This window comes from Lepidochelys kempii, chromosome 4 (assembly GCF_965140285.1).
Source record: "Lepidochelys kempii isolate rLepKem1 chromosome 4, rLepKem1.hap1, whole genome shotgun sequence".
NCBI lineage: Eukaryota > Metazoa > Chordata > Testudines > Cheloniidae > Lepidochelys > Lepidochelys kempii.
The window spans coordinates 52,053,668-52,080,812 of record NC_136383.1 but is presented as its reverse complement, the minus strand read 5'-3'; the positions used below and the strand labels follow the sequence as shown (position 1 = coordinate 52,080,812).

General features: G+C 41.2%; 1 protein-coding gene across 3 annotated transcripts in view; it reads left to right on the top strand.

Moving 5' to 3' along the window:
* INPP4B (inositol polyphosphate-4-phosphatase type II B) overlaps positions 1 to 27,145 on the top strand; it is a 481,293-nt gene that overhangs the window by 364,408 nt on the left and 89,740 nt on the right. For all 3 annotated transcript variants that reach the window (XM_073341212.1, XM_073341215.1, XM_073341214.1), the window contains 2 exons: positions 5,939 to 6,116; positions 20,670 to 20,882. In XM_073341212.1, coding sequence (XP_073197313.1) covers positions 5,939 to 6,116; positions 20,670 to 20,882 — 391 coding nt within the window. The remainder of the gene's footprint in view (positions 1 to 5,938; positions 6,117 to 20,669; positions 20,883 to 27,145) is intronic.

Sequence of the window (27,145 nt, the reverse complement as noted above, 5' to 3'; positions counted from 1 at the left end):
CGAATGACCTCTGATCAGCACAGATGGTAAATATCTCAGCACCAGTTAGAAAAATTGTTATGAAGTAATTTTTAATCTAGATGGACAAATAAGCACGGACTCCAAAATCTACTGTATTAATGATAGAAGTGTTTTGCTGTGATGTCTCCAAGACCTTAAAAAGTAAGACATAAGTAAGAAGTTTCATATGGTTCTTGACTCGGGGAGGGATCTCTTTACTTTCTATAGGGTGGGCAGCCATGCTGTATTAATAATCTCTAGATAGTATATTTATTTATTTTCAATGTTTTATGTGCAGCGTTTGTTTTTTTTTAAGCAACTGTAGTATCTAGCAGAAGGAGAAAGAAAATCAATTGTTCGGCTCAGTCTTCTGTTGTTCTGCTAATACATGCTGCTTCCTCTTCCAGTAAATGGAAAGACCTGTCTTTCCACCAAGCTAGGTGGCAGAGTAAACTATTATTTTTAGAATCAAATTGTTCAGGAACATGAAGTTAGCTGTGCTATACATTATACTGATGTAATGCTTCAGTGCTTTAAATGTTCATAAATCATTTTCAAGATACACCAAGGACTTTTTTTCTTCTTCTTTAAGAGCTAATTTGGTGCTGTGTGCTTCAGCCAAAACACATAGGCTTGTAATTATAAGACCTTTAATGCTCCACTACTAACCATCAAGGAAAACGGAGGTGCCCCAGAAGCTACATTAGGTTCTCTGATTTGTTTGGAGGGTTTTTTTTCTGACAGCTTTTAAGAAGGGCCTTGAAATATTTCTAGTCTTCACTAAAATAAACTTGAAGCTGAAAAAGCATTGAACTGATTTTTAAAAGAGCTATAATTATTTGATATGGGTTTAAATTATCTAAACAGACCCTTTTTTATTAAACAGGGTCCATATCTTTGATCGAGGTGAGTTTCTTCAATAATGTACTCATTACCAGGGTAATTAAAACAAAAATCTTCAGGGTTCCTATTACCTGTGTCTCATAACCTTCAACCCATTTCCACTCTCTAAGGAGTCTGAAATGGTAATGTTTCACAGAAACCCCCAGTCATGTTGAAATAATAATGACTTGTGTTTGATCTAATTGTAGCCTTTATTTTCAAAGGGAAATCACAACCTGTCACACATAGCACTTTTCAGGGAGACATTACTCTTTGTTCACTTTCCCTCTCTTTGTTTATGTGCTTGAGTCAGAGAGATGAACATTTTTGCAGTGACTATAAAATTAGTGCATCAGATTCACTGGAAATTTTACCAGAAAACCTCAGCAGCTTGCCAAATCATTAATTTGGTATGTAAAAATCTTATCAAAATATTTTTATGTTTACTAGATTCTATGGGCCAGATTGTCACAGGCACTTCTACAGGTGTGTGTATCAAAGAAGGGATAACACTCCCAAGGTCCACGAATGGTTAAAGCCTCTATGCTTGGGAGAGCACAGAGACTGCTGCCTTTGGCAGACCTATCGGTTCATATTCCCTCACAGGGATAGGAGAGTGGCATGGAGGAGGTGAAGCTATGGCTCTTTCCTCTCTTCTGCGCCAGCACAAAGAGTGGGCAGGGAGAGGAGAGAACACTGATTCATTATAAACATAGGTGTAGCATGCACGCTTCCCCTAAAAGTTTGGAGTTCCACACTTTTCCAATAAAGGACTTTACCAAAATGGCACACTTTAGCTCTCTGCTTTGGGTTGAGATAGAAGCACAATATTTTTCTCCTGAGAACTGTGCTTAGTTACTATGGACCGGATTCTCCGCTGTGTTAGGGCATTTTGCACCACTCAGCCAACACAGAGCAATCCTAAAGTGGAATTACCTGGATGAGAGAGGATCTCCCCAACAGGCAGAACTATGGTCATGTAGAGCCACCAAAGCAGTTCCTGTGCCACTATCCCTGCAGCCCAACTGAGGCTGCATAGGGCTGGGGAAAGGGAGTATACCCAGAATGGTCCTACACTTAGCTGATGATTGGCTGTAACAAGCATCTTAGGCCCATTGACAGCTGAGGACACTTAGAACAGCCAGCAAGCTGGCCTGAGTGATGATAGGGACTGGGATGGAAGGGTACACAAAGGCAAGCTATGCACCCTACCGTCTCCAAGCCACAAAATCTGGCCTTGGCTGTATCTGAGGATCATGGCCTATGGTGATGACTTCATAAATACAGATAGATTAGCTATGACATAGAATTTTCCTTTTTTTAATTTATGAAGTGGTATAGCTGTGTTGGTCCCAGGATATTAGAGAGAGAAGGTGAGGGAGGTAGTATCTTTTGTTGGACCAACTTCGGTTGGTGAGAGAGACAAGCTTTTAAGATTACAGAGAGCTCTTCTTCAGTTTGATTTAGTATTCTGGACTGGGGTTTTTAAAAATGGCTTAAGGAACTTAGTTGCACAGCTCCCTGTGAAATTCAGTGGGGAAGCTGGGTACACAACTCCCAAAAATCTGATTGAAAATCCCAGGTGAGTGGATTAAGAACATAAGAATGACCATACTGGGTCTGACCATCTAACCCAGTATCCTGTAGTCTGACAGTGGCCAATGCCAGGTGCCCCAGTGGGAATGAACAGGTAATCATCAAATGGTCCATTCCCTGTCACTCATTCCCAGCCTCTGGCAAACATAGGCTAGGGACACTCTCCTTGCCCCCTCCTGGCTAATAGCCATTGAGGGACCTATCCTCCATGAATGATTTTGAGGATTCAGATTTATTTCCTAGATGCAATAAGTTTGCCATACTTTTATCAATTTAATTTTCCTCATAACTTTTCATTTTAGAAATTGTATCCATGAAACTATAAGTGATGTTTAAACAATAATCCACTGGCTAGGTAGGCAGAGTGATATATGCATATATGTATTTGATCACATTTATTTTGTGAGGGATGTTTTTCATGCAATATACACCTTATCAATTCTGCATTTTAACATCAGCAATTATTACTGTGGGAAACACTGGGTCAAATGTTCATTATTAAAAGATTTTAACCCCCTTGCAGATGATGGCAATTTAACTCAATTACAAAAATTAGTCAGTTAACAGCAGGAGTAGAGTTGGAGTTACGTGGAGTGCCATTAAGAACTAGACATTTACCATATTGCAGTACTTCTTGCCAAACTGTGTTAACTTAGAGTTAAGAGTGCTGAAATAATTAATATAACCTTTATTCAAATTGTGCCACAACTGCATGGCGATTAAAAAAAAATCTAAAAATTGAAATGTTCACGTAAGGTAATCTGCATATAATTGATTATCAGCAATACTATTATGTGAAAGTTATTGTATACATTCCAATAAACAGATTTACTCTAACCCAGAAGACATAATTATACTCCCTTTCAACATATACATCACTAATTATATACTTTACATGTCAAGGGTATATTTTTACATTGCATCTGATTTCACATGCACAACATTTCCTTTCCCCAGTGCACAAGTTTAGTCTCAGTTGTAACATCCTGCATTCAGCTTTTGTACTGAAGTGCCTGTCATTTAAAAGTTTCTTCTGCAGCTTTATTGACAGGGCCTCATGCATAGTTTTTCTGTAATACTATTTGTGAAATTTGTATATGAAAACTGAATTCTGAAAAATATCCTGGGCACAAGGTAATTATGGAAATGACTTCTCTGGTGAATCTTGAAGTTCAGAAGACTTTTCATCAGATATGGAGACAAAATTAGAAACTTCAAAAATCTCCAAAAGGAGTAATTTTAATTGTTTTGAATCTGAAAACTAACTGCTGAATTTCTTTGAAATTTTACCAAAAGCTTCTTATGGTCACTGAAAGTTAACCTTAAAATTCTGAAAGCCTAAAGATTTTTGGCTGTTTGGTGTCTTTCAAAGTATGGCAAATCAAACCACATAAGAGCTGATCGACCTCCAGTGCCTTCCCAAAATTCCCTCTGTTTGCCCAGAAGGACAGACCAGTTTTCCCACAATTAAGTAAGAGAGAATCATAGAATAGCTCAGCCTACTGCAGCACAAAGAATCATGGGATTTGCCTCCAAAAGTCCTAGTGAGTCACACACATGGTTGAGTGCAACACCGGTAAGGACACAGTAATTTGGGTATGGCTCAATGGAGTGGCTGTTCACGGTTGGGCTAGGCTAACCCAAGTGCTAATCATCCTGGCTAACTCTGCACTGAAGACAGCCTGAGAGGGGAAGCAGCAGTGGAAGATAGAAAATGAAGAACAGATTACAGCAGTATTTCAAGTTGCAATTCAGCAAAGTACTTACGCATACTTAAATCTGGATGATTTAAATGGGACATAAACATGTGCTTAAGTGCTTTGCTGTATCAGGGCTACAGTGAGAGAAAACCAGCAAGAAATAGAGGCAGTGGAAGATGCACTAACAGGGAAAGTAATAAAAAGAGAGGACTGAGAGAAAATTGAAATGAGAGAAAGCAATAAGAGTCAGAAAAACAAACAGGAGAATCACGGTTCAAATCCTGTTCAGTGAAATGAAGGAAGAAATAAAGGCTACATAGAGAGAGAGAGAGAGATACAGAAGAAGGATGAACAGTGGCAGCCAGGGAGATAGAGTACACACTGTTTTGTTATCAGTAACATACCAGGAGCCTGCACACTTGGGAAACTGGTAGTTCCAGTTACATGAAGGAGGGTTAAATATTGTGTGAGTTCAAATATCATCTGTTTGTGGATAATTATTCAAATATTTACAGTTCTCACCTTGCTGTACAGTTCAGCTACAGTCTACTAGAACCACCCTGCATCAAAGCTTTCCCCTGTCCTTGTCATCCTGAAATTCTCTAGCTCTTGCCACACCTGTCTAGTGTGCTCTCTGCTGAGTGGATAGCAAAGTGAAATGAACTCTGCTACAGAGCCCAAAGGAGCAGAGCAGAGTGTAGAGAACCCAGATGCTGCATTCTGTCCCTTTTTGTTAAGTTAGGGCTGCAGTGTGAAACTTACCAAAGATTTTGGGTAGCTTTACTTTCAAGCACAATTCTGAGTGGCAAAGGAAGGATCTTGTACAAGAGGGTGAGGGGAAAGAGGCAACAGACCAAAGGAGAAGTAGGGGAGAGAACTAATAGACATGTACATTGCTAAAATGATAAAGACATGAAAATCTGGAAGGATTGAAAGAGGCAATAAAGAAATGAAAGAGGATGGTGCTTGGTTAGGAAAGGAAACGGAATACAATTTCAGCAGGAGACTCAAGGCATCAATACACCTAGTCTGTAAACAATGAAAAAGGAAATCAGTGAGTTTGTGGTGGGGCATTTGAGTGTTTTAGCAACAATTAATTTCCTCCCTTTTCCTTAGTCTTTTCTCCCCTGGTTCTATGCCTTCACTTGTCTAGTGAAATTAGACATGTGACCCTTTTCATTGGAAAGAACTCCTGTCCTTATCATTTTGTGGGCAGATCTCTGCTGCTGCTCAAAACCTATTATGAGCCCTTGATCAATTAAGCGTTAATGACACATTTTGGAGAACTTCACCAGATAGGTAATAACCTACTAGAGGAGTTAAGATGAAAATCTAGGGAGCCTAATGCTTGTTCTTATTACCCAACCAGTGTGGATCTCTGAACATGCCATTAATGGTAACATAAACCTTTTTTTTCCACAATTAAAAAATAAAAATTCCAGGATTTTCTTTTCCCCCACCCCTCGCTTGGCATAATCATCCTTCAGAGCACCATGGGAATAGTTAGTTTAAATAACACTATCTGGAGGTTCATCGATGAATAGTCTCCTGTCCTTGTTCCAGCAGGGACTGCTTTTTAGCCTATCAGGAAGACAGATTTAAATAGTGTCAATAAAGGTGTATAGTAAAGCTTAAAATACCTACCATTCTTGTGATAGAAATAGAGAGAACTTGTATCTTGTGCACAGTTAACCGTCTGGCTATTTACAGTGGAAACGATTTATGACATTCTATAACTGTCTCCACATTTGTTATTACAGTACTGGATACCAGTGTATTTACTATTCACCTGAAAACACAGCCAAGGCAAAAGAAGTTCTCAGCAACATCAATCATCTACAGCCCCTCGTATCAAGCCATGCAGACCTGCTGCTTAATTCTGCAAGCCAGCATTCTCCAGACAGCTTGAAGAATTCTTTAAAGATGCTTTCAGAAAAAGTAAGATACAAATCTTTACTGCAATGGAAAATGGAATAAGCAAATGCCTAGCTGCTGTCTTTTTCTGCATAAATTGACTTTCAGAGCATCAGGAAATGTAAAATATGCTGTGTAAAAATCAGCTTCAAAATGTTGCCATAGGAAAAGAATACACTAGTCATATTTCCATTTGCATTATTATTGAGCATTTCTTTAGGCTTTCCATGTTGGAAATAATGCAGTTTATAGAGCAAGAGTTGGTTTTATTTGAAAGTATAATTTTTATTTCACGTCTTTACTTTCCTCTAGTGGCCATACACTGGGATAAAGTGTCTTGAATTTTGAGGGATGATAAGCTATTATTTGTTCCCATTCCATGAAACTTCTGACTACTTACTGAACCTACCACTTATAGTGGAGGCCATTCTTGTGAGTCAGTTCTGGACCAATAGCATGACGATGACCATGGAAGGCAGTGCGGTCTGGAGGAATGAGAACAGGAATGGAAGTCAAGAGATCTTAGAGTCTAATCCTGCTTTTACACTGACTAACTTCGTGGCTTTGAGCATGTCACTTCACTTTCCTGCCTTAGTTTCCCTAACTCAAAAATAGGGATAATAGTTACTCAGCAACTGCATGGGGTCATTGTAGGGTTAGTTAATTCATGTCTGTAGAGTACTTTGAAAATATAACATGCTATGCAAATACTAAGTATTTGTCACAGGGTGACTGGTCCCTGTGCGTAGAAGTAGGCCTAGCTCCTCTATGTCAAAGTAGGTCAGCTAAACCCAGCCAATTAAAGAGGGCGGTGCTACACCTGGGCGTGCAGTGGACAGGAAATGGGAGGTGGAAAGGAGTATTGGGACAGGCTGTGCCTGGGGAAGGGAAGTCATGGAGGAGTGGCGCTAACTCCTTTGGTGGGTCCCTGGAGCAAGAGGCCAGGTGTTGAGGAATGCAGTCCTGGTGCTACTGCTCCAAGAAGGGCACAGAGTTGGCTAGAGCAAGGAAACTGCACAGGATCCTGGGTGGGGTGGCCCTGAAGCCTGAGAGAAAAGGAGTGAGGTCAAAGACTGTTTTTCTGTATTTTCAGTTGCCTGTTTTAAGAGAATAAACCTTCTTAAAGGAGACTGGGCATGGTGGCAAGTCTTTAGAAGCTGGGGAGAAGCTCTGCCCTCTGCCAGTATTATTACTGTGACCACTGCCTTGTAGACTATACCCTCTGTAATGTGATCTCTCTCTGACTTTACGGCACTACCAGTAATCATTTCATGTTGTCTCCAACTATTGGAGCAACATTATGATCTGTTGAGCAGGAATACACTAACAATACATCTTTCAATGTGGGAGATTCAAATTTGAATATTGATCTCAGTCTCATTCTGTGAAGAAGGCATTGTAAGCACAATGCATGCCCATTTACCTGTGAAGTCAGATGTTAACAAAGAGATGCGAAGTCAACAAGGACGCAGTGCATAGGAAGTACACATTCAGTGAAGAAGGGAAGTCAAATGTTGCTCTCCGTTACAGTTGTGCAAATCCACAGTAACTCCACTGAGAACAATACAGTTCTGGTGGATTTGAGTGATGTAACTGAAAACAGAATTTGGCCTGAAAAAAGGGAGGAACCTCATTTTGCTCAGTAGCAATTACTGATGACTATTCAGCAATAATATTGATGGGACTTTGGAGGGAGCCATGTCAAGATCCCCTGGCAAGAGCAGAGCTGCTGTGATATGGGAGTATTCAAAGAAGGGGGAGGAAAGTTATACTGGGATAAAATATAAAAAGAACTTTGTGATGCAGATTTCAGCACCTTACTACTTAGGAACTACAGTTTCAGTCCTAACCAGGTTCTCTCTTCTTTCTCCTACCTCCTGTAATTCTTTGCCTTATTGAGTGGGGAGGAAGTAGAAGCCCTGGGAAATGAAGCCGAGGACAGTTGTATAAATAATGTTGCACTGGGAGGGCACCCTATTTTAGGAGCTGGGAAGAAAATCCCTTCAGAAAAGACAACCCAGTGTGATGGTTCTCTGGGTATCCAGGACTGAGAGTCACCTTTGTAACCGCAACCTCTAGTATGAGGGAATCTTGATTGTGTTTGGCTGGGTGGCAGCTCCTGAATACCACCAGCCTGTCAGTCACTCAAGCCCTTTGCTCTGGGGTGTGCCAGCACATACTTTGCTTTGCAGTTTAACAGTAGGTGCACCCCAGTCCCTCAGTCACTTTGAAGCATTTCTCTTGGTTATTCAGCCACTGACACTGGCTCCTCATAGAACTAGTAGGCCTGCTGTTCTGAAAGGAACAAAACACACCAGCTTGTGAGATTCAGTTCAGGATCAGCACTTTGGTTTAATATCACAACACTGAGGTATGTTTATAATGAAAACAGTAAGTTATTATCAAAGATTCAAGCAATCATGAGTAAGGATATTAGAAACAAATGGTTACATATGAAACAAAATTATAACACACTTTCTAGAGACTAAATTTAGCTAACAGGTTAACCTCCTGTCTAAAGAAGCTTTATCTCACCCAAAGTCTTTTAGAGCATTTTCAGCCAAGGTTGGCTGAGATCCCCTTCTGATGAATGTAAGCGGGCTATCCATTTATTTTGTAGGTGCAGGATGAAGAGGTGTCTGTTTCCCTGCCTACATATATCTCCAAAGTTCACGGTCTGTCCTCAGGGACAGGATAACCACCTGTGGCTTGTTTTTTTTGTTTTTGTGTATTGCTTTCTTGTTGATGTCACATCTTTAACATCTGACTTCATATGTAAATTGGCATCCACTGTGCATACAATGCTTAATTTACATTCCAGCAGAGAGCTGTACATTTCTTATCTCCTGTCTGGAAGAAAACCCGTTCCTCACCTCTGCTAGTGACTAATATCTTGATACAGACTTTAAAAAAATAATGTCAGTATATATACATGACTGCTTACATAATACCTATACATACCTTTCACAAAGATATTGATGACCATTGTTACCCCTGGTTTTCCATTAAGACTTCATATGACATTCTTTGATGAACCACAATGTACGTACCACAATCAAGATATTGCTTGACCTCCATTCCTGTTGGCACTATGGGATTCTTGGGTCACACCAAAGATATTTTAGAAACTTCATAAAAGATAGATTAGGTGGTGGTTTAGTTGTGTGTATGGACTTTAAGGACTAGGATTAAACCACTAGTTAGCATATGAACTCAGGTTCCCAGAACTGAAAAGCTAATACTCTAACCCAAGTGTCACTATAGCATCCTAGCAACTTTCCATACAGTTGGCAGCACTGCGACCAAGAACTAAGAGAATGTTTCTTGTCATGTTTGAGGTGCATTGACAGAGTTTCATGGTGAAACATTTATAATGAATCTGTACTTTTCTTTATTCTAGCAAATGCTACTAGTCCCTTAATTTCATGTGTACCAAATGCATATTTTAATACACTTTTACATAAATTATTTAAATTATTTCTAATTTGAAATTCTTTTGAATAGGTCCGAGTTCAGGGATCTGCCCAATAATGGGATTGCTTTATTTTGTAACAAAAGTTCACTGCTTGAGCCATTAATTAAAATATGTAATATTAGTGCTTCATTTGAGGGTGGCAGAAAAACTCGTTTTAATACTAGGCAGCAGAAGCAGAGTGGATATCCAGACTGATATTGTCTAATTTAACAACTTAATCAGCCTGCTTAAAAGCTAGCTGGAGATAGACGTGGCGTTAGGAGTGGTGTGGTGCTGATCCTCGAGTGCAAATAGTGGTATTACTATGCCTAAAAGTTAAAATTGGAAGACAAACCAAAAGAAATCCATATAACTTATTTCTAACCTGAAACCCATTCCCGGTGCATGTACCTCCATACATCCCATATATGACATTCTTTCTATTAGCATCGTGTCTCGAAAAGAGCATAAAATGTAAAAATAGCCTGGGATGAGGAAGGTTGACACTGTGCTCCCTTTTTAGCAGTCAGAGAGCTCTGCTTCAGACTCAGTTCTGTCATAACCCCTTTTACCACCAGTCAGCCCACCTCAGAGGTCATTCTGGATGGGCTGGGATTACAACCCTGCAGGACCCTGTCCACTTTAAACCTTGGGGTGAGTCTGTGTATATAGAAATGCTGTTTTAAAAGATGTTAGCTAGCAGAAAGCTAGAAATAAGTGTATCTGAGACAGAGAAAAAGGAAAATAATATAGGGAAAATATTGCAATAAATGCAAGTAAATCTTTTTATTTGGGTTTTGTTTTAGGCATAGAGAGCTTTATTGGGTGCATCTCGGGCAAAAATTACAGCAAAAAGCCCATCACAGCAGTGATTGCAGAGTGCTGTTTGTTTTTTCTCTCTGTGCATTGGGAAGGGTTTTACCATTCATACATCATTCACAATTTGCTGCAGTGATTCTTTGATATTTTTTTAATTTGCATTCATTCATTAACATTTGTGTTAATTAAAGAAGCCCTTGTCTGTCCACAAATATATCAGCATTTGCAGCTTGCTTGGAGCTTGCTGAATGTATTTTCCAGCTATGCCTATTTTTCTTTCTCTTTGTGCCTCAAAATTATTCATTAGTGTGGTATCTAAAAGCATTTGCAAAGTTTGCATTTCTTTGTGCATACTGGTCTTGCAGGGATTAGCACAAATTTATAAACAGTGATGTTGTGTGAATTTAGCTGCACATAAGAAAATGTTCTGAGTGGACCATTGCTGTAGTTAATCCAATGGAACCCTTGAACAAAGTTTAATTACAGAAGCAGTTTTGAGTCTCTATGAGGAAAAATGGAACCTCTCATCTCATTTCCATGCCAGTTTGTTTCTTAGTTTATTTTTTGTAAAAACATTTACACCTTAATTAAACTATTTAATAATAATGCCTAGATCCTATGTAGTACTTTTCAGCAGTAGACCTCAAAGCACTATACAAAGGAGATATAATTTTCCCAACTGGAAAAATGAGGCACAGAGAGGTAAAGTGACTTGCACAAGGTCACCCAGCAGGCCAGGGGAAGTGCTAATCCAGTGCTCTGTCTGCTGGACTACAGATTTCTGGATAGGTAGCCAAATGTATATTATAGGCAGAGTGCTGCCTATAATTAAGGTTGTTCAAAACTTTCCATTACAAGACCCTGTTTTTCAATTACTCATAACTTTCCCAAGTTTTAACTGGGCTGAAATTTTCCATGCCAGGGGTCTGCCTCAGGCTGAATTTTTTTAGAAAGCCTTAGCGAAAATGATTCAGCCATTCAGAGATGAAGATTTGGGAAAAATACATTGTTGTGACTGTGTTAAAAATTATTACAGCAGTTTAGTAGAGAAGTTCTAGAACCTCACTGCTACAGGCAGGGTCCTTAAATTTGGCGTGGGATGGGTTGCCCTGGTGTCAGGGATGTACCATTCATCATCCCTGTCAAATGCTGCCCAAATTTTCCCAGGTTAGAAGCTCTGAATAATCTCAGTTTACGCATGCTCAGTAAAACTTTGTTAGACTTTGGCAACAATATTTTCCAAAGATTCTCTCTGGACTGAACACGCTCCATACCGTGGCTGCAGGGGCTGAGTGGGACTTTCTCTGCACTTGTACCAGATGCAGTCACTGAGAACAGGGACAATTTCTCTCTCCTGTGTTGTCAATGCCCTCCCACTGCTTGAGTCCAGGCAGCAAGGAAGAGAAGGAGGAATAGGCCTGACTCAAATGCCAGAAGCAGCATTGCCAATCCCAAAGGTTAAAAAAAACCAACTAAGCAAACAAAAACAAAAAATCTCACAACCATGAGTTACACCTGAAAAATCATGATTGGCATAAAAATCTTGAGTTTTTTTTAAATAATAATAATTAATCATTAACAATAGATTTGGGGTTCTCTTTATTTATCTTCTGGTTTCTGAGCTTTTAGGGTGCATTTGCTTTATGTTTTCAAGCTGTTTCTCTGTAACCATGAGGGTTCAAAAGTTCCTAATGCCAGCAGCAGGGGCTTTAAGAAAAACGCCAAATATTTCAAGTTTTATGATAAAATCGTGAGAGTAGAGCACACTCCCCTCCAGAACCTGGAATTGAACCCAGGAGTCCTGAATCTTTACAGTCCTCTGCTGTCAGCAAATAGCTGTAAAACCCTTTTCCTGATTGGAAAGTACACCTGGCAGCTCTCTATTGTTGTGTGCAACTGCCCAGCTGGCCATGCCAGCTACACACTCCAGATGCGCTCCAACTTGAAGTGGAAAGGAGATATTGGCTCTCTTGGGCCTGTGGGAAGAGAGGCTATGCAAGCACAGCTATGGACCAGCCACAGCAATACAGACATCTACAAGCAGAGTGCACAGTGGATACAGAAGAAGGGGTATGATAGGGAGAGGCAGCACTGCCGTGTGAAAGCAAAGTAACTGCAGCAAACATACCAGAAGACCAGAGAAATCAACAGTCAATCCACTGCCAAGCTGCAGACCTGCCACTTTTACAAAGAGCTGCATGCCATACTTGGCAGAGACCCCACCACCACCCTGCAGACCACTGTCAATATCAGCAAGAAGTCCAAACCACAGGCCCCTGTCATAAATACCAAGGACAAGAAGGATGGGGGACATGCGACTGGTGGATTTCAGCTATGGCATGGGCCAGGACCTGTGTGAGACCACCACAGTCCAGTCAGTCCTGGCAGTCGAACACCGACAAGCCTGATGCTTGGACGGATCATTGGGTAAGTGTGTAAATGTATTTCCTATTAGAGTGGTGGGTCCCCCAACTTAGCAGGACACAGTGATTGCCTTTTCATTAATTTACTGGAACTAGAAGAGGTAGTATAACAATGAGAGGTAGACTTATCTACTTTTTATTCCACTGGAGAGTAAGGCAGTGGGATGGGAGGGCATGCAGAGCACTTAGTTTGTGTACACAGGGATGTCCCTTGAATCCTTCTGAGAGATATCGATGAAACTTCCGTGGAGGTACTCTGCAATCCTCTCCTGGAGGTTTCTAGGGATGGCGGTAGGGCACTTTCCCACACTAGTTAGCAACAACTTTGGCAGGCACCACCATTGCAGTACGCAGGCTAGGAGCATAGGGGTCCGGGCGGCTTCAGGACACCAGCAGCAGCTGTGCTCTTTGTGCATTTGTTACCCTCAGGAGTGATGTATCAGCTAAAATCACCACCACCTGTGGAAAATGATGCCGGTATCCAGTGCCATTGCCATATACTCATAGTTACATGCAAATGAGCAATTCCTTACTCATTTCCCTCACCTTGGTGGGCCATACTCACCATGGCTGGTGCTGTGAGTGGCACCATGCACAGGCACTTCCAAGCAGAAGTGCCAATGAGCTGGTGTTGTTTAAAACTTTAGGGGAGCAAGGGTGGGGAGTTCTGAATCTTAAGTTTCACTTTCCATTGTGACTGTCCTGACTATGACATCTCTGTGTGTTTTATTTGCAGCTGCTGCTATGGCAGCCCTGAAGGATTCCCCCTCCAGACCTGTGGAACGCCTGAGCCAGATAAGGAAGAGGACTCAGGATGACATTTTCAATTAGACCCTGCAAGTCAGTGCTGCATCAGACTGTGAGAACAGGGCCTGGAGGGTGATCATTGCAGACAGCCTGGAGAAGGAAAGAGTGAAGAGGAGAAAGTCCCATCAGGAAAAGGAGAGGGAGATGCATCTGGACATATGTCAGAGATATTATGCAGGACACAGCAGGCAGCTATAATCATTGGGATATTTTTCTCACTGAGATCCAATCTTGTGAGTAAACACCACCAGTGTCCCTTCAATCTACCAAAACCACATTCATCTGCTGAGCCGGTAGCTGAATCTGCATGGTGCTATCAAGGTGGCCAGTGTATGGTTTCATGAGCAAGGGATAGACTGAGTCTCCCAGGATCACTATTGGCATTTCAACATTCCCAATGGTAATCTGCTAGGCAGGAAAGAAAGTCCCTGATTGCAGTTTTCTGAAAAGTCCTGCATTCTTAAGATGTGAGTGTCATGCGCCTTGCGGGACCAGCCCACTTTGATGTCAGTGAAACATTCCCGGTGATCCACCAATGCTTGCATAATGATAGAAAAGTAGCCTTTCAGTTGAGGTACTCTGGGGCAAGGTGATCTGGTGGCAAAATAGGGATATGTGTGCCGCCTATTGCTCCACTGCAGTTCAGGAATCTCATTGCTGCAAATCCATCCATTATGTTCTGCACACTGCCAAGAGTTACAATCCTGCCTAACAGGAGGTGATTAATGGTCCTGCACACTTGCATGACACCAGTCCCCACGGTGCATTTTCCAACTCTAAAGTGATTTCCCACTGATGGGAAGCAATCTGGCGTTGCAAGTTTCCGTGGTGCAATCGACAATTGCTTCTTCACTGTCAGTACAGCTCTCATTTTGGTATCTCTGTGCTGGAGGGCTGGGGCAAGCTCAGCACACAGAATGGGGCCTTGTACATCTGAAAGTTCTGCTCATCATCCTAAGCCTGCATTACGATGTGATCCTACTAGTCGGTACTTGTTTCTCTGGCCCAGAAGTGGCACTTCACATGCTCCAGCTCCACGAACACACCAGCAACCTTCAACTGGTTCTCACTATGACCCGCAGCAATCTGTCCTCCAAAAAATCGTCATGTTCCCCACTGATTCAGTTCTTGCAGATCTGCAAATACCAGAGGATCGTGCATCCTGTGTTTGCAATGCTTATGGCAGTAGTGGAGAGCTGTGCAGGCTCCAAGCTTCTGCCAGAGATGGCAAACAGTGAGGAGGGCCGTGCAGGTTTGTGGGATTTTGAAAAAGGTGTGATAATTATGGGATATAGATGACATTATAGGATGGAGACAGCTGTACACTGAAAAGTTGACCCCTTGCTTCCAGTCACCCCTGCATGACTCATTTCGACCCCATCATACATTGCCAAAACATCTCAAAAGACAGTGTTCTGGACTGTAGCTGGTTGCACACTGGGTTACCTATCCATGGTATACTGCACTGTGCATCAATACAAATGCTCCTGGGGAGTACGAGCAATGCTTACAAATGGAGCCAAGCATGAACGTTCACGAGTGATATACTAATTGCAACAGCTTTTTGCCAATGTAACTTGCGTCGACCAAAGTTTGTGATGTAGACGTGTCCAGTAGGAGTCTTTCCAATGACTTCAGTGTGCTTTCAATCAGGGCATAAGTAAGAACACAGGAACAGCCTACAACACCAGAGAAATTTGGCAATTAGCAGTGATCGTGCATTTAAACCATCTGCATTGTATCTGGGAAACAGGTCTTGGGGTTTATCTATATATATGAAGTTTAATCAATCTTCATTTTTCCAAACTTAGATTATCCAAAAACAAAACATCTAGTAATTGAGGTCCTGATCCACGTGACGTGTCAGTTGCATTGAAAAATATCCTGCTTATTCGAAGCCTTGAATTACTGAAATTACTTTTACTCAACTCATTCAGATAAAAAAAGTTTCATATTATGGGCAACATAGTTGAGGATTCTTCAGCCTTTTATAACAAAAAATCCATATATCCATTGAAAAGTTTGAGAATCCCATAAGTCAGATTTTACTGGACATATGTCAGTGAATCAGATAACCTTCTCTTCTACCTTAAATATAATGTGCCCATGTAGCTCCTATTACGTAAACCTTTTTATATGCTGTGGTCAGCCAATTAGCTGAATTATGTTGTATTGTATTTTTAAGAGGCCTGACATTGTTCTAAATTAACATATTTATTTCACACTTGAATATGGAGACTTGGAATGGACTTCACTGGTATGGAACATACGTTTCTGGAGGGAAGAGAGAGTTGCTGGAGGCTATTGGAGTTACTGCAATGTTCTAGAACGTGGTGAGACAAACCTAGGATGAGACAAGGAGCAATGATAAGGAGCAAATCCTGTGGGTCCCAGGCACAAGAATGTGTTGTATTTTGGTTACACTGAGGATGGGTTAGGAATTGAGATGTATGGGGGTTTCACGTCCTCCTTTCAGCAAAGCCTAGCTCCATGGGATCTCTGCACACTGTCACAAGGGGAACTTGGGGTAAGCTCCCCTCTGTATGTCTGTATTTTAATGGTTTTTGAATATGAGGGTCACAGCTGCTTCTTAAAAGTACAGTAGAGCAGGTCCAATGCTATTTTATATTAGCTTCCTTGGAGCCCATCTCCTTGTGAGATGTACATATCACACTTGAGAAAAAACACCATTCCGGAGATTAATAGTCATGTTGCTTTTATATAGTCATGATCTCCCATAGCAATGAAAGAGAAAGGAATGGACCATTTAATTACCCTCCTCCATGCTATATGTACAGTTCTCATAGCTAACAAACCTTTAATCATCAGGGCCAGCTACCTGGTTGTGACCTGAGGATGACTTTGAAAGTGACAGTTTACAGCATTCCAATCAGACAGAAAAGGCCATATGTATTAAGGAGGAACTTTACCATGGATAACGTAACCTGCAGCATACACCACTGTTTTTAGTGGGAACGTTATTGACTATCTTACTAGGAAACAATGGTAAAACAAGAAATTTCTTGTTAACATTATTTACAGAGTATTTTGCAGTAGCCAGATCAACACCTTGGGTGTTATAAATCATGAGGTGGCTTTTGGACAGGGATGCTTTTCCCTGCATGACTCTGCTTCTCATAGAAAAGTACGGAGGGCCCTCCCTCAAATTAGCCGATCTCTCAGGATCCACAGAAGGCCAAGCCCCTCTGTGTGAAAAGGCTTTGTGCCACTGCACTGGCTCTGGCCCTAGTAGATCTTGATATTCCAAGGAAAAAGATGATATAGGCTCCTATATGGAAAAGGTATTAGATCAGGAGTGGGCAAACTACACCCCGTGGGCCACTTCCAGCCCATTGGACATTTTTATCCGGTCCTCGAGCTCCCACAGTGAGCAGGGTCGGGAGCTTGATCTGCTCCGTCCGCCTGGCGCTCACCAGCCCCTGACTCACAATTCCCTTGATGAGCACCATCTTCCGGCATGCAGAGCCACGCTGCACAGGCATGACTTCACCGTGCTGTTTCCGGGATCAGAACCCTGCCCCTACGTGGCAGCCACCCCCCCCCCCCGCCCACCCCCATGGCAGTACGCTCAATCCCCTCCCAGTGTTCTATCGCCCCACCCTCAAAAGCCTTGAAACCGCCCAGGGGCTGAACCTGTCCCAGATAGGGTGCCTTCGCCCGTGGCAGTGCCTGATATGGCCACCTAGGTGTCACTGCCAGCAGGGCTCCTAGGAGTCCCTGGTACTGCCCCTGTAGAGCCCCCCACATGCTACACCCCATAGAATCCCCCTCCCCCACTGGGTATTCATAGCCCACCATACAATTTCCATACCCAGATGCGGCCTTCAGGTCAAGAAGTTTGCCCACCCCTGTGTTAGATGTATCATCTTTTCTACTAAAGGCTGGGGTACCAGAGAGGAAAAGAGTTGTTTTACTACCTCTGGTCTGCTCTATCTCCACCCTTCTCCCAGCATAGCTCATGAACCATGCAGAGAATGTTCCAGTATGTTCAGGTGTTGGGAAGACAGTGCTGAAAAATAGCTGAGTCACTCCTCTGCATGAAAGGGAAGAGGCCCATGTGCAGAAAACTCCTCCATGCATGGAGCGGGGAAATAGAAGATCTACCCCCCATATTTGCACCATGAAATTCCATGCAGTGGCTATAGAAGCTTTGGGCCAAATGCTGAAGTCATTATTAATTCATTATTTCTGTTGTTCATTTCTGATTCAGACCTTGTTTGACATTACCCCAACCTAAGACAATTGGAGCTTTAGCTGAGCAAGAATTGAACAGAAACTGGATGGTTCTGTATAAATTGTGCAAGTCAGAGATGTATTTCATTCTACATATTGGCATAGTTTGTAGAAAATTATGGCCTTCCATGATATTCCTAACAGAAAGCTTAACAGGATAATATATTTCAGGGCTAGATTTAAGGCAAAGCAGTACCATAACATAAGGCACCCCATAGCTCCACTCCTTGGGCCCTGCTTCCTCACTGTAGCTTCATCCACCCCCCCACCCCCTTGACATGGTGGTGGGGAGAAGGCTTATGCACGTCCCATATTCAGTGGCAGCAGGATGGGGCAATGTTACTGTCATGTTCTGGGATGCGATCCAGAACAAGTAAGGGGTTGTGTCACCACCTGCCCTGTAACCCTGGGTGTTTTAACTGCTCTGCTGCTATGGCTCACAGCCTGGATACCAACAGCCAGCAGGCAAGCATGAAGTATCCTGAGTGACTGTGTGCTGTGCAGCCCTGGTTCAGCGCTCTGCTTAGACCCAGCAGTCTGCCTACAAAAGAACAGCCCCCCTCTATTCACTATCAACGGTTAGTGTATGCAGGGGTGACTCCAACACCTCCCAGTCCTGAATTTCCCGAAATCCATCTGCCCTCAAGTGTCCAGCCCTCTTCTGGAACATTTCAGAGAAATAATAAGGTTTGTTTGCTCCTTTACAGCTTATTAACTTAACTGGGGTAAACACACCCTTCCCTTCAAGCGCAGCACTAAGTTGGTTTATTGTAAAAGTAAAACAAGCTTATTAACAAAAGTACATAGATTAAGTGATACCAAGTAAAAGAAATGAAGTTAGAAAGGGTTCCAAACAAAAGTAAAAATATGCTTTGTAATGGCTAAGACTTAAAAAATTTCTCACCAATCTTTTGTTCCCAGAGACTTCAACCCACTGAGATGACAGACCCATCCTTCTCAGCTTGCAAGAGCTCTGACCTCTTCTGTCTGTCCAGTGATGGATGCCAAAATGGCTTCTTTTCTCTCCTTATATTAGCTTCCCAAATTCACTGTTTTGTCCTCAGACTCAGGATGATCTCATGCTGTTCTTCTCTTCTTGTGGACTTCCTATCCCCCCACTGATTCATATGTAAATGGGGCTTCCATTGCTTTTGATCACACCTTGTTTAATTTCATTGGAGACAGGTTGATAGGTCCCTTCCCTTCTGTCTGAGGAAAACCTGTTTCTCCCTGTGTTTGTCACAGACTTTAAAGCATAATATCATGCACTATCCATATTTCCTCATATAGTGTTAATACATAGATTTTACAATGATATTAATCATCAGTGGGTCATTAGCTTACAGAAAGGACCTTACTCAATACACATTTGCTATACAATAATATTGTGTACAATCAGTTGATTCAGTTAGTTATCAATTGAGGTTCAGACCCCGCACTTTATAAGCCAAATGGTTTCTCTCTGTTGTTGGGGTATAGACACCATACTGTCTCCCCCCAACCACCACCACCACCACCACCAATTTGTTTATCTTATATGTAAACAGACCTTCATTGTCTCTGCCAGACAAGCAAATGAGCATTCCTTTGTTTAGGGCAGAATGGACTTTTACACTGCTTGCCAAACACATTTTAAGAACATAATTCTAGCACATATCTGTAACACTTTGTACACACCCTCTACCTACATCATACAAGAATAATAATAACCAGTGAGTTGTTAATTTTCCAATGATATTTTACATGGCACCTTTTAGATACAGATTATGTCGACAGTGTGTTGGATGTAGGGAGTATGTCAGGCCTGACGAGCCTCTGTCACAGAGTAGTCAACAACAAATGGGCCTCTGAGTCACGTTATCACTCTAGGAATGGCATCCAGGGCTCTTTTTCCTCAGGAGCGTCAAGGTCCCTCTTCTCCCCAAAAAGGCAGGCAGCAGGCCTCTCAGTACTGCCAGCAACTGGAGTATATCTGCTTGGGTGAGTAGGCCAGGCCTGTTGCTCTCATATCCTCCTGCATCTCAGAGTCTTCTGGTGGGATAGTATTGGGAAAGACTTCCAGAGCTGTGGATTTGAGTTAACACCCCACTTAGGTGAATGGATGTTATGTAATTCTAAAGCTATTGTTCTGGTTTCTCTGCAGATGTCACGTCATTGTTTATGCTTGAGTCACATTTTCAAACTTGTCTCTGCAACAATAAGGGATAGACTTTTTTTTTTTTTTAAGAAAGCTGAGATTCTGACACCATCGCACAACTAACTCCAAAAGCTGGGTCCCTAGGCTTGAGCCTATAGTGCCTATGACTTATTCCAGCACTTATCTAAGCTCATGCTTTGTGCATATACTTCAATCCCACTTGTAAGCATTGCCTTCCTTGTGCTATACTCTACTTGTATTTATTTATTTATTTTTCTTTTTTGGAAAGAAAATTCTGAAATTAATCATATTTTCTTTTGACATTTGTTGGGTCATACTTAAAACGAGCAGCAGATTGATACTGTTCAAACAGTTATCTCCATAGAAACCTATCTCTACAGAGAGGATTTGGAACTACAATAAAACAGGACTGTATAGACAGATGGTCTTTATAACAGATACTGTACTTTTGCATTAACTTTTAGAAGAGTGGAATTTCAGAGACTGGCAATGTTCCAGAACTTGACATTGTTCCCCAATGTTTGGCATAAGTTCCTTTCTGTGTCTTGGACTGTTTAGCAATTAATTTTCACTCTACCTAAACAAAAATATGTATTTTAATAATTACATATACATTATACCATTATACACTTAGGTCTAACCACTCATTAATTTCTTTCTAGACAGAGTTATTTGTGCATGCCTTCAAGGATCAGCTGGTCAGAAGTGCCCTTTTAGCGCTATACACAGCCCGTCCAGGTTGTGTCCTCAAGAAGCCAACTGTGCCCAGAACCAGTATGGAAGAATGTGGTGATCCACAGGGTCAGAACCATCCATCTCAGATCAAACGGCAGAACTCTATACCTCACCATTCAGAATATGATGAAGAAGAGTGGGTAAGTAGCCACAAAGTTCTTACTTGAAACTCTGTCAAAAAATCCACAGCTAAGTGTAGACAAACACAAGTCTTAATCTCCATGTCTCCTCTTGTTAGAAAAAGAGAATTTAAAAACTTTAAATACAACTGTATTTTACAGATGCATAGATTCAATTTTTTTGATTCATTTGAATGCCAAGAATACTTTTCTAATGAAGTCAAAAGTAACTTGAAAGAATTTTCTGATGAATAATTTGCTTGTGTGTGACTGCTTAGTTTGTGCATATAGCAATGTTGGACGCGAACATCTTCATGACCAGATGGGAAAAAGCCATGCTGTTTGTTTACCTCAATCCTTTTTGTCATTTAAGTAGATATAAAGGGGACAAAAAAGGAGTATGAAATCAAAGTGCAATTTTTGCCAAGAGTGAACATAAACAGTTTAAAAATGCATAAACTAATGATCAGTGAAGGGGAACTGTTTTCTCCGAGTCTGTTCTTAGAGGATATATGAAATGCCATAAAAGACTCAAACATGGTTTTTAAACATCACCATTCTTGGCAGATCTTTCAACGATTTGTACAATTTATACAGCTGAGATTTTGTGAATCCATTATTTCAGTGGATGCTTTTATGATTGATCTTCTCCCTCAACACATTCCTCCCACATCCTCCATTCTATTTCCCATCAGTTTCTTCGATTCATCGCTGTGGTATCATGGATGCAAGTACTCCAACATATTAATCTTTGCTTTCAATAATTAATAATTAATCTTTGCTTGTGTGAGCTACAGTATCTTCACACCTGAACTAACGTCTGCTTATACCATGAATATGGAAAGAAGAATATTTTTCAGATAAAGAAAAGACAAAAAATGTGCTTTTTATTTTAAATGAAAGCTGAAATTTTCATGTAATAACGACTCTGGGAGCTGGAGCTTTAAGGAGAACAAATAATATTGCAAGACTTGCGATAAAATCATGAATGTTGACGACATTGAAAAGATTAATAATTTTGTACAAGTTGAATCTTCGTTTATTTTAATTCATTGGAAGTTACATAGATGCTACCTTGGTTTTATTTGCTTGTTGAAGCTTTATTTTATTTCTTTATAACATGAGTTAGTGTCCTAACAGTTGTCTAAATCCCCAGCCCAGTGAAGCACTGAAGCACATGCTAAATTTGAAATATGTAAGTATTCCCATTAAAGTAAACAGGATTTCTTGCATTCTTAAAGTTAAGCACGTACTTAAGTATTTTGTGAGATCAGGGCCTAAATTATCCTCTCATTAGCTTTCCATTCTCTGTTTTAATGGAAAGCTGATGGCATATATTATCTTAGTTTTAATTACTGAACTCTTGTCAACATGGTGGAAATAGAAACCTCTGAGCAAGTGCTTGGAAAGTGTAAAAAAAAATGCTTAGTCTAATCTGCAATTTAGTTATGCAATAACATTTCTTTGAATATTTGTTTGGAAATTAGAAAACAATTAAACCTCAAAGGAATATTGTGCTTTCTGTGACTTTCTCTGCCATGTGCAGTATTCTTCAGCTTTGTGTTGGTGAAGATACATACTGCTTTTCTTTCACTATATCAAAGCAACCAGAAGCTTCTTGCAGCTGGGATTCTAAGTTTAGTTTGTCTGAAATCTAAAATAATAATGTCCTACAAAATTCTTAAATTGACCCAGGTCTTGCTACTTTAAATAACGGATTAATTTTTAAATTTTTTTTACAATACTGATGATTTATTTTTACGAGCATCTGGAATCTAGGCCCAACTTTTAAAAAAGGCAAAAAAAAATTTCTTTATAAGGAGTAGTTTCCAACTTTCTATTTTGATATTCTGTTCTTCACATTAAGTGGGCAAGGATATCTGAGAAACTGAATTATTCTTACTCTTAACTAATCTGTGTGTTGTACAAAAAATTATATTTAAAAAGAATGCAAATGCAGATTTCTAGTAACTTATGAAACTGCCTATATTCCTTGAGACGCATACGCCATTAGGCTAAAAGTTAATGTACAAACTAAACCCCTTTGAAAAATAGCTTTTTGTATTTCTGTTCTTTGTTGATTATTTATATCTGGTAAGAGGTTTTTCTTTGCCTTTTTGAGTATACATTTCTAATCAACTTAATGCAGGTTCTATTTCTGCAACTGGATCCAAATTGGTGGATCCACTGGGGTTCTGTAGTGAAGCAGGGATCTTGCTATGCTGATCCTGTTGCAGGATCAGGGCCCTGAGCAGCAGTGCTATAATACACCTTTCTGTTTGGATGTCAAATACAAACATTAATGCCAGACGGTTGAGAGCAGTATTGATTGAGCTATTTGTACTGGTGTAATTATGAGCACTATGCTTAGGTAGTACCAAAGCATTACTGCTTAAGGAAAAATATTTAACCTGATAGTTAACAGATTGCCTCTGGATAGTTACTTCCTTCTCTGTTTGCCAGCTGCTTCTGCTATCCCAGAACCTCCCTCCAGGGAGGGGAAAAAAATGTCACGTCATGCATAATGCAAGAGTGGGTGGGCAGACTGCCACTTGGAAGTGTTTCTGCTCTACATTTCTGACTGACTAGTTAACATGGTTGGTGTTACAATGCTATTTCTATAGTAATAATAAAAAAATACAATGGCTAGAACAAGCTGACTTTTTTCCCAGTTAAAACGACAGTTCTAGAAGATTACATATCAAAATATTTATAAAAGAAATTAGTATACCAAAAATTATGCAATTGACTGTTGACAGTGGAAAGTAATCAGTATTTTGTATATAATCACTTTATTTTAGATAGTATTTTAACCAGTATGCTAATACTGCTGTGCAATATTTGAATGTACTGTAATTCCTGTGTGAAATATTCTCCCACCCTCAATAGCCTATTTCCCAGTGGTCTCCAACCTTTTTATACACAAGATCACTTTTTGAATTTAAGTGCAACCCAGGATCTACCCCACCCCTTCCCCGAAGTCCTGTCCCCCCCCCCGCTCACTTCATCCCCCCCTTTCTCTGTCGCTGGCTGTCTTTCACCCTCACTCACTTTCACCGGGCTGGGGCAGGAGGTTGCGGTTCGGGAGGGGGTGCAGGCTCTGGGATGGGGCTGAGGGGTTTGGAGTGTGGAAGGGAGCTCTGGGCTGAGCCTGGGGTAGGGGGTTGGGGTGTAGGAGGGGGCGAAGGGTGCAAGCTCTGGGAGGGAGTTTGGGTGCAGGAGGGGGCTCCAGGCTGGGGCAGTGTTGGGTGTTCAGGAGGAGGTACAGGGTGATGGGAAAGCAGGGTGAAGGGAAAGCAGTGGATGTATTGTTTCTTGACTTTAGCAAAGCTTTTGACACGGTCTCCCATAGTATTCTTGTCAGCAAGTTAAGGAAGTATGGGCTGGATGAATGCACTATAAGGTGGGTAGAAAGCTGGCTAGATTGTCGGGCTCAACGGGTAGTGATCAATGGCTCCATGTCTAGTTGGCAGCCGGTATCAAGTGGAGTGCCCCAAGGGTCGGTCCTGGGGCCGGTTTTATTCAATATCTTCATAAATGATCTGGAGGATGGTGTGGATTGCACTCTCAGCAAATTTGCGGATGATACTAAACTGGGAGGAGTGGTAGATACGCTGGAGGGGAGGGATAGGATACAGAAGGACCTAGACCAATTGGAAGATTGGGCCAAAAGGAATCTGATGAGGTTCAATAAGGATAAGTGCAGGGTCCTGCACTTAGGACGGAAGAACCCAATGCACAGCTACAGACTAGGGACCGAATGGCTAGGCAGCAGTTCTGCGGAAAAGGACCTAGGGGTGACAGTGGACGAGAAGCTGGATATGAGTCAGCAGTGTGCCCTTGTTGCCAAGAAGGCCAATGGCATTTTGGGATGTATAAGTAGGGGCATAGCGAGCAGATCGAGGGACATGATCGTTCCCCTCTATTCGACATTGGTGAGGCCTCATCTGGAGTACTGTGTCCAGTTTTGGGCCCCACACTTCAAGAAGGATGTGGATAAATTGGAGAGAGTCCAGCGAAGGGCAACAAAAATGATTAGGGGACTGGAACACATGAGTTATGAGGAGAGGCTGAGGGAGCTGGGATTGTTTAGCCTGCAGAAGAGAAGAATATGGGGGGATTTGATAGCTGCTTTCAACTACCTGAAAGGGGGTTCCAAAGAGGATGGCTCTAGACTGTTCTCAATGGTAGCAGATGACAGAACGAGGAGTAATGGTCTCAAGTTGCAGTGGGGGAGGTTTAGATTGGATATTAGGAAAAACTTTTTCACTAAGAGGGTGGTGAAACACTGGAATGCGTTACCTAGGGAGGTGGTAGAATCTCCTTCCTTAGAGGTTTTTAAGGTCAGGCTTGACAAAGCCCTGGCTGGGATGATTTAACTGGGAATTGGTCCTGCTTTGAGCAGGGGGTTGGACTAGATGACCTTCTGGGGTCCCTTCCAACCCTGATATTCTATGATTCTATGATTCTATGGCTCTGGGCTATTATAATAATAAAGTGTAGGTGTGTGTTTTGTAAAAAAACAATATAAATATATACACATGCACATTTTCATGATTAATATAAAACCTCATTATATCATAATGACAACAGATTTATCACATTAACAGATTTTATGTTACAAGCACTAACAGCTGATTATACTGACTGCTTAACCTATATGTAACTCATATTCAAATGTGTCATTGGTTTCTCTTTGAAATCATATCTCTCAGTGAAGCGTTTGTGTTCCTTTTTAGCTGCCCCCACTTTCATGTACATGTAATGGATGCTATATAATACATGCAGTACTAGTACTAAACACATGTACTATACTTCACTTATCACAAATCTACTTCATGTTCTGCATATCTCGAAATTTAGAATCTTATACATAAATCAGGATTATTTTACAGTATTAGGTAAACTTTCCTACTATGTGTTATACAATCTATGATTAATTGGACATCGTTTAAGATTTCATAGAATCATAGGTTATCAGGGTTGGAAGGGACCTTGGGAGGTCATCTAGTCCAACCCCCTGCTCAAAGCAGGAACAATCCCCAACTAAATCATCCCAGCCAAGGCTTTGTCAAGCCTGACTTTAAAAACCTCAAAGGAAGGAGATTCCACCACCTCCGTAGGTAACTCATTCCAGTGCTTTACCACGCTCCTAGTGAAAAGTTTTCCTAATATCCAACCTAAACCTCCCCCACTGGAACTTGAGACCATTACTCTTCGTTCTGTCATCTTCTACCACTGAGAACAGTCTAGATCCATCCTCTTTGGAACCCCCTTTCTGGTAATTGAAAGCAGCTATCAAATCCCCCCTCATTCTTCTCTTCTGCAGACCTCATAATCCCAGTTCCCTCAGCCTCTCCTCATAAGTCATGTGTTCCAACCCCCTAATTATTTTTGTTGCCTTTCGCTGGACTCTTTCCAATTTTTCCACATCCTTCTTGTAGTGTGGGGCCCAAGTACTCCAGATGAGGCCTCACCAATGTCGAATAGAGGGGATTGATCATGTCCCTCAATCTGCTGGCAATACTCCTACTTATACTGCCCAAAATGCCTTTAGCCTTCTTGGCAAAAAGGGCAAACGTGGGTTCAGATTGGAAGTGGCTAGCAAATTCTTTGTTATATAGTAAGTGTCTCATTAAAAGACCCTGGAAAACCAGGGAATTGCCAACCATTAGGAACTATACACATAAGTACTGAAATACTGTAGCAACTTCTGAAAGTGCGATACATTCTACAGCAAAATTATATGCTGTAAAGTATGGTGATACACAATGCAGAATTGTTATTAGATTAATAAGACGTTTGCCTCAGTAGAAGTTCTGGCACAAATCCAGCCTCTTCTAGCTCCATCCATCTTCCATTTGTTTACATTTGTCTGTAACCATAGTATTGTTTTTGAGTCTAAATTCTCCTTCTCCCACACATCACATGTCTAAATCTTCCCGTCCTGCACCTCCACAGCATTGGCCATATGTGATGTTGCTTTCATTGTCTCTGCTTAAGTCCTCCTGCTTACCCTCTTCTTTCACTTTGTCTTGTAAAACTCCCTTCTCGTGCCTCCCACCACAGAAACACGTAGTACACTTCTGGGCACCACATCACACATATATAGAAGAATGATCGCATCACTCACCCTCTTTCTCCTCAAACAATTCCATTAGCTGTCCATTTATTTCAGTTCAAATGACTCATTTTAATTTTAAAGTGTGAATGGAGTCATTCCAAGCTCTATCACTAAACTTGTCTCACAATTTCTGTCTCCTTATCTGGCTCTGGCCTCTTTT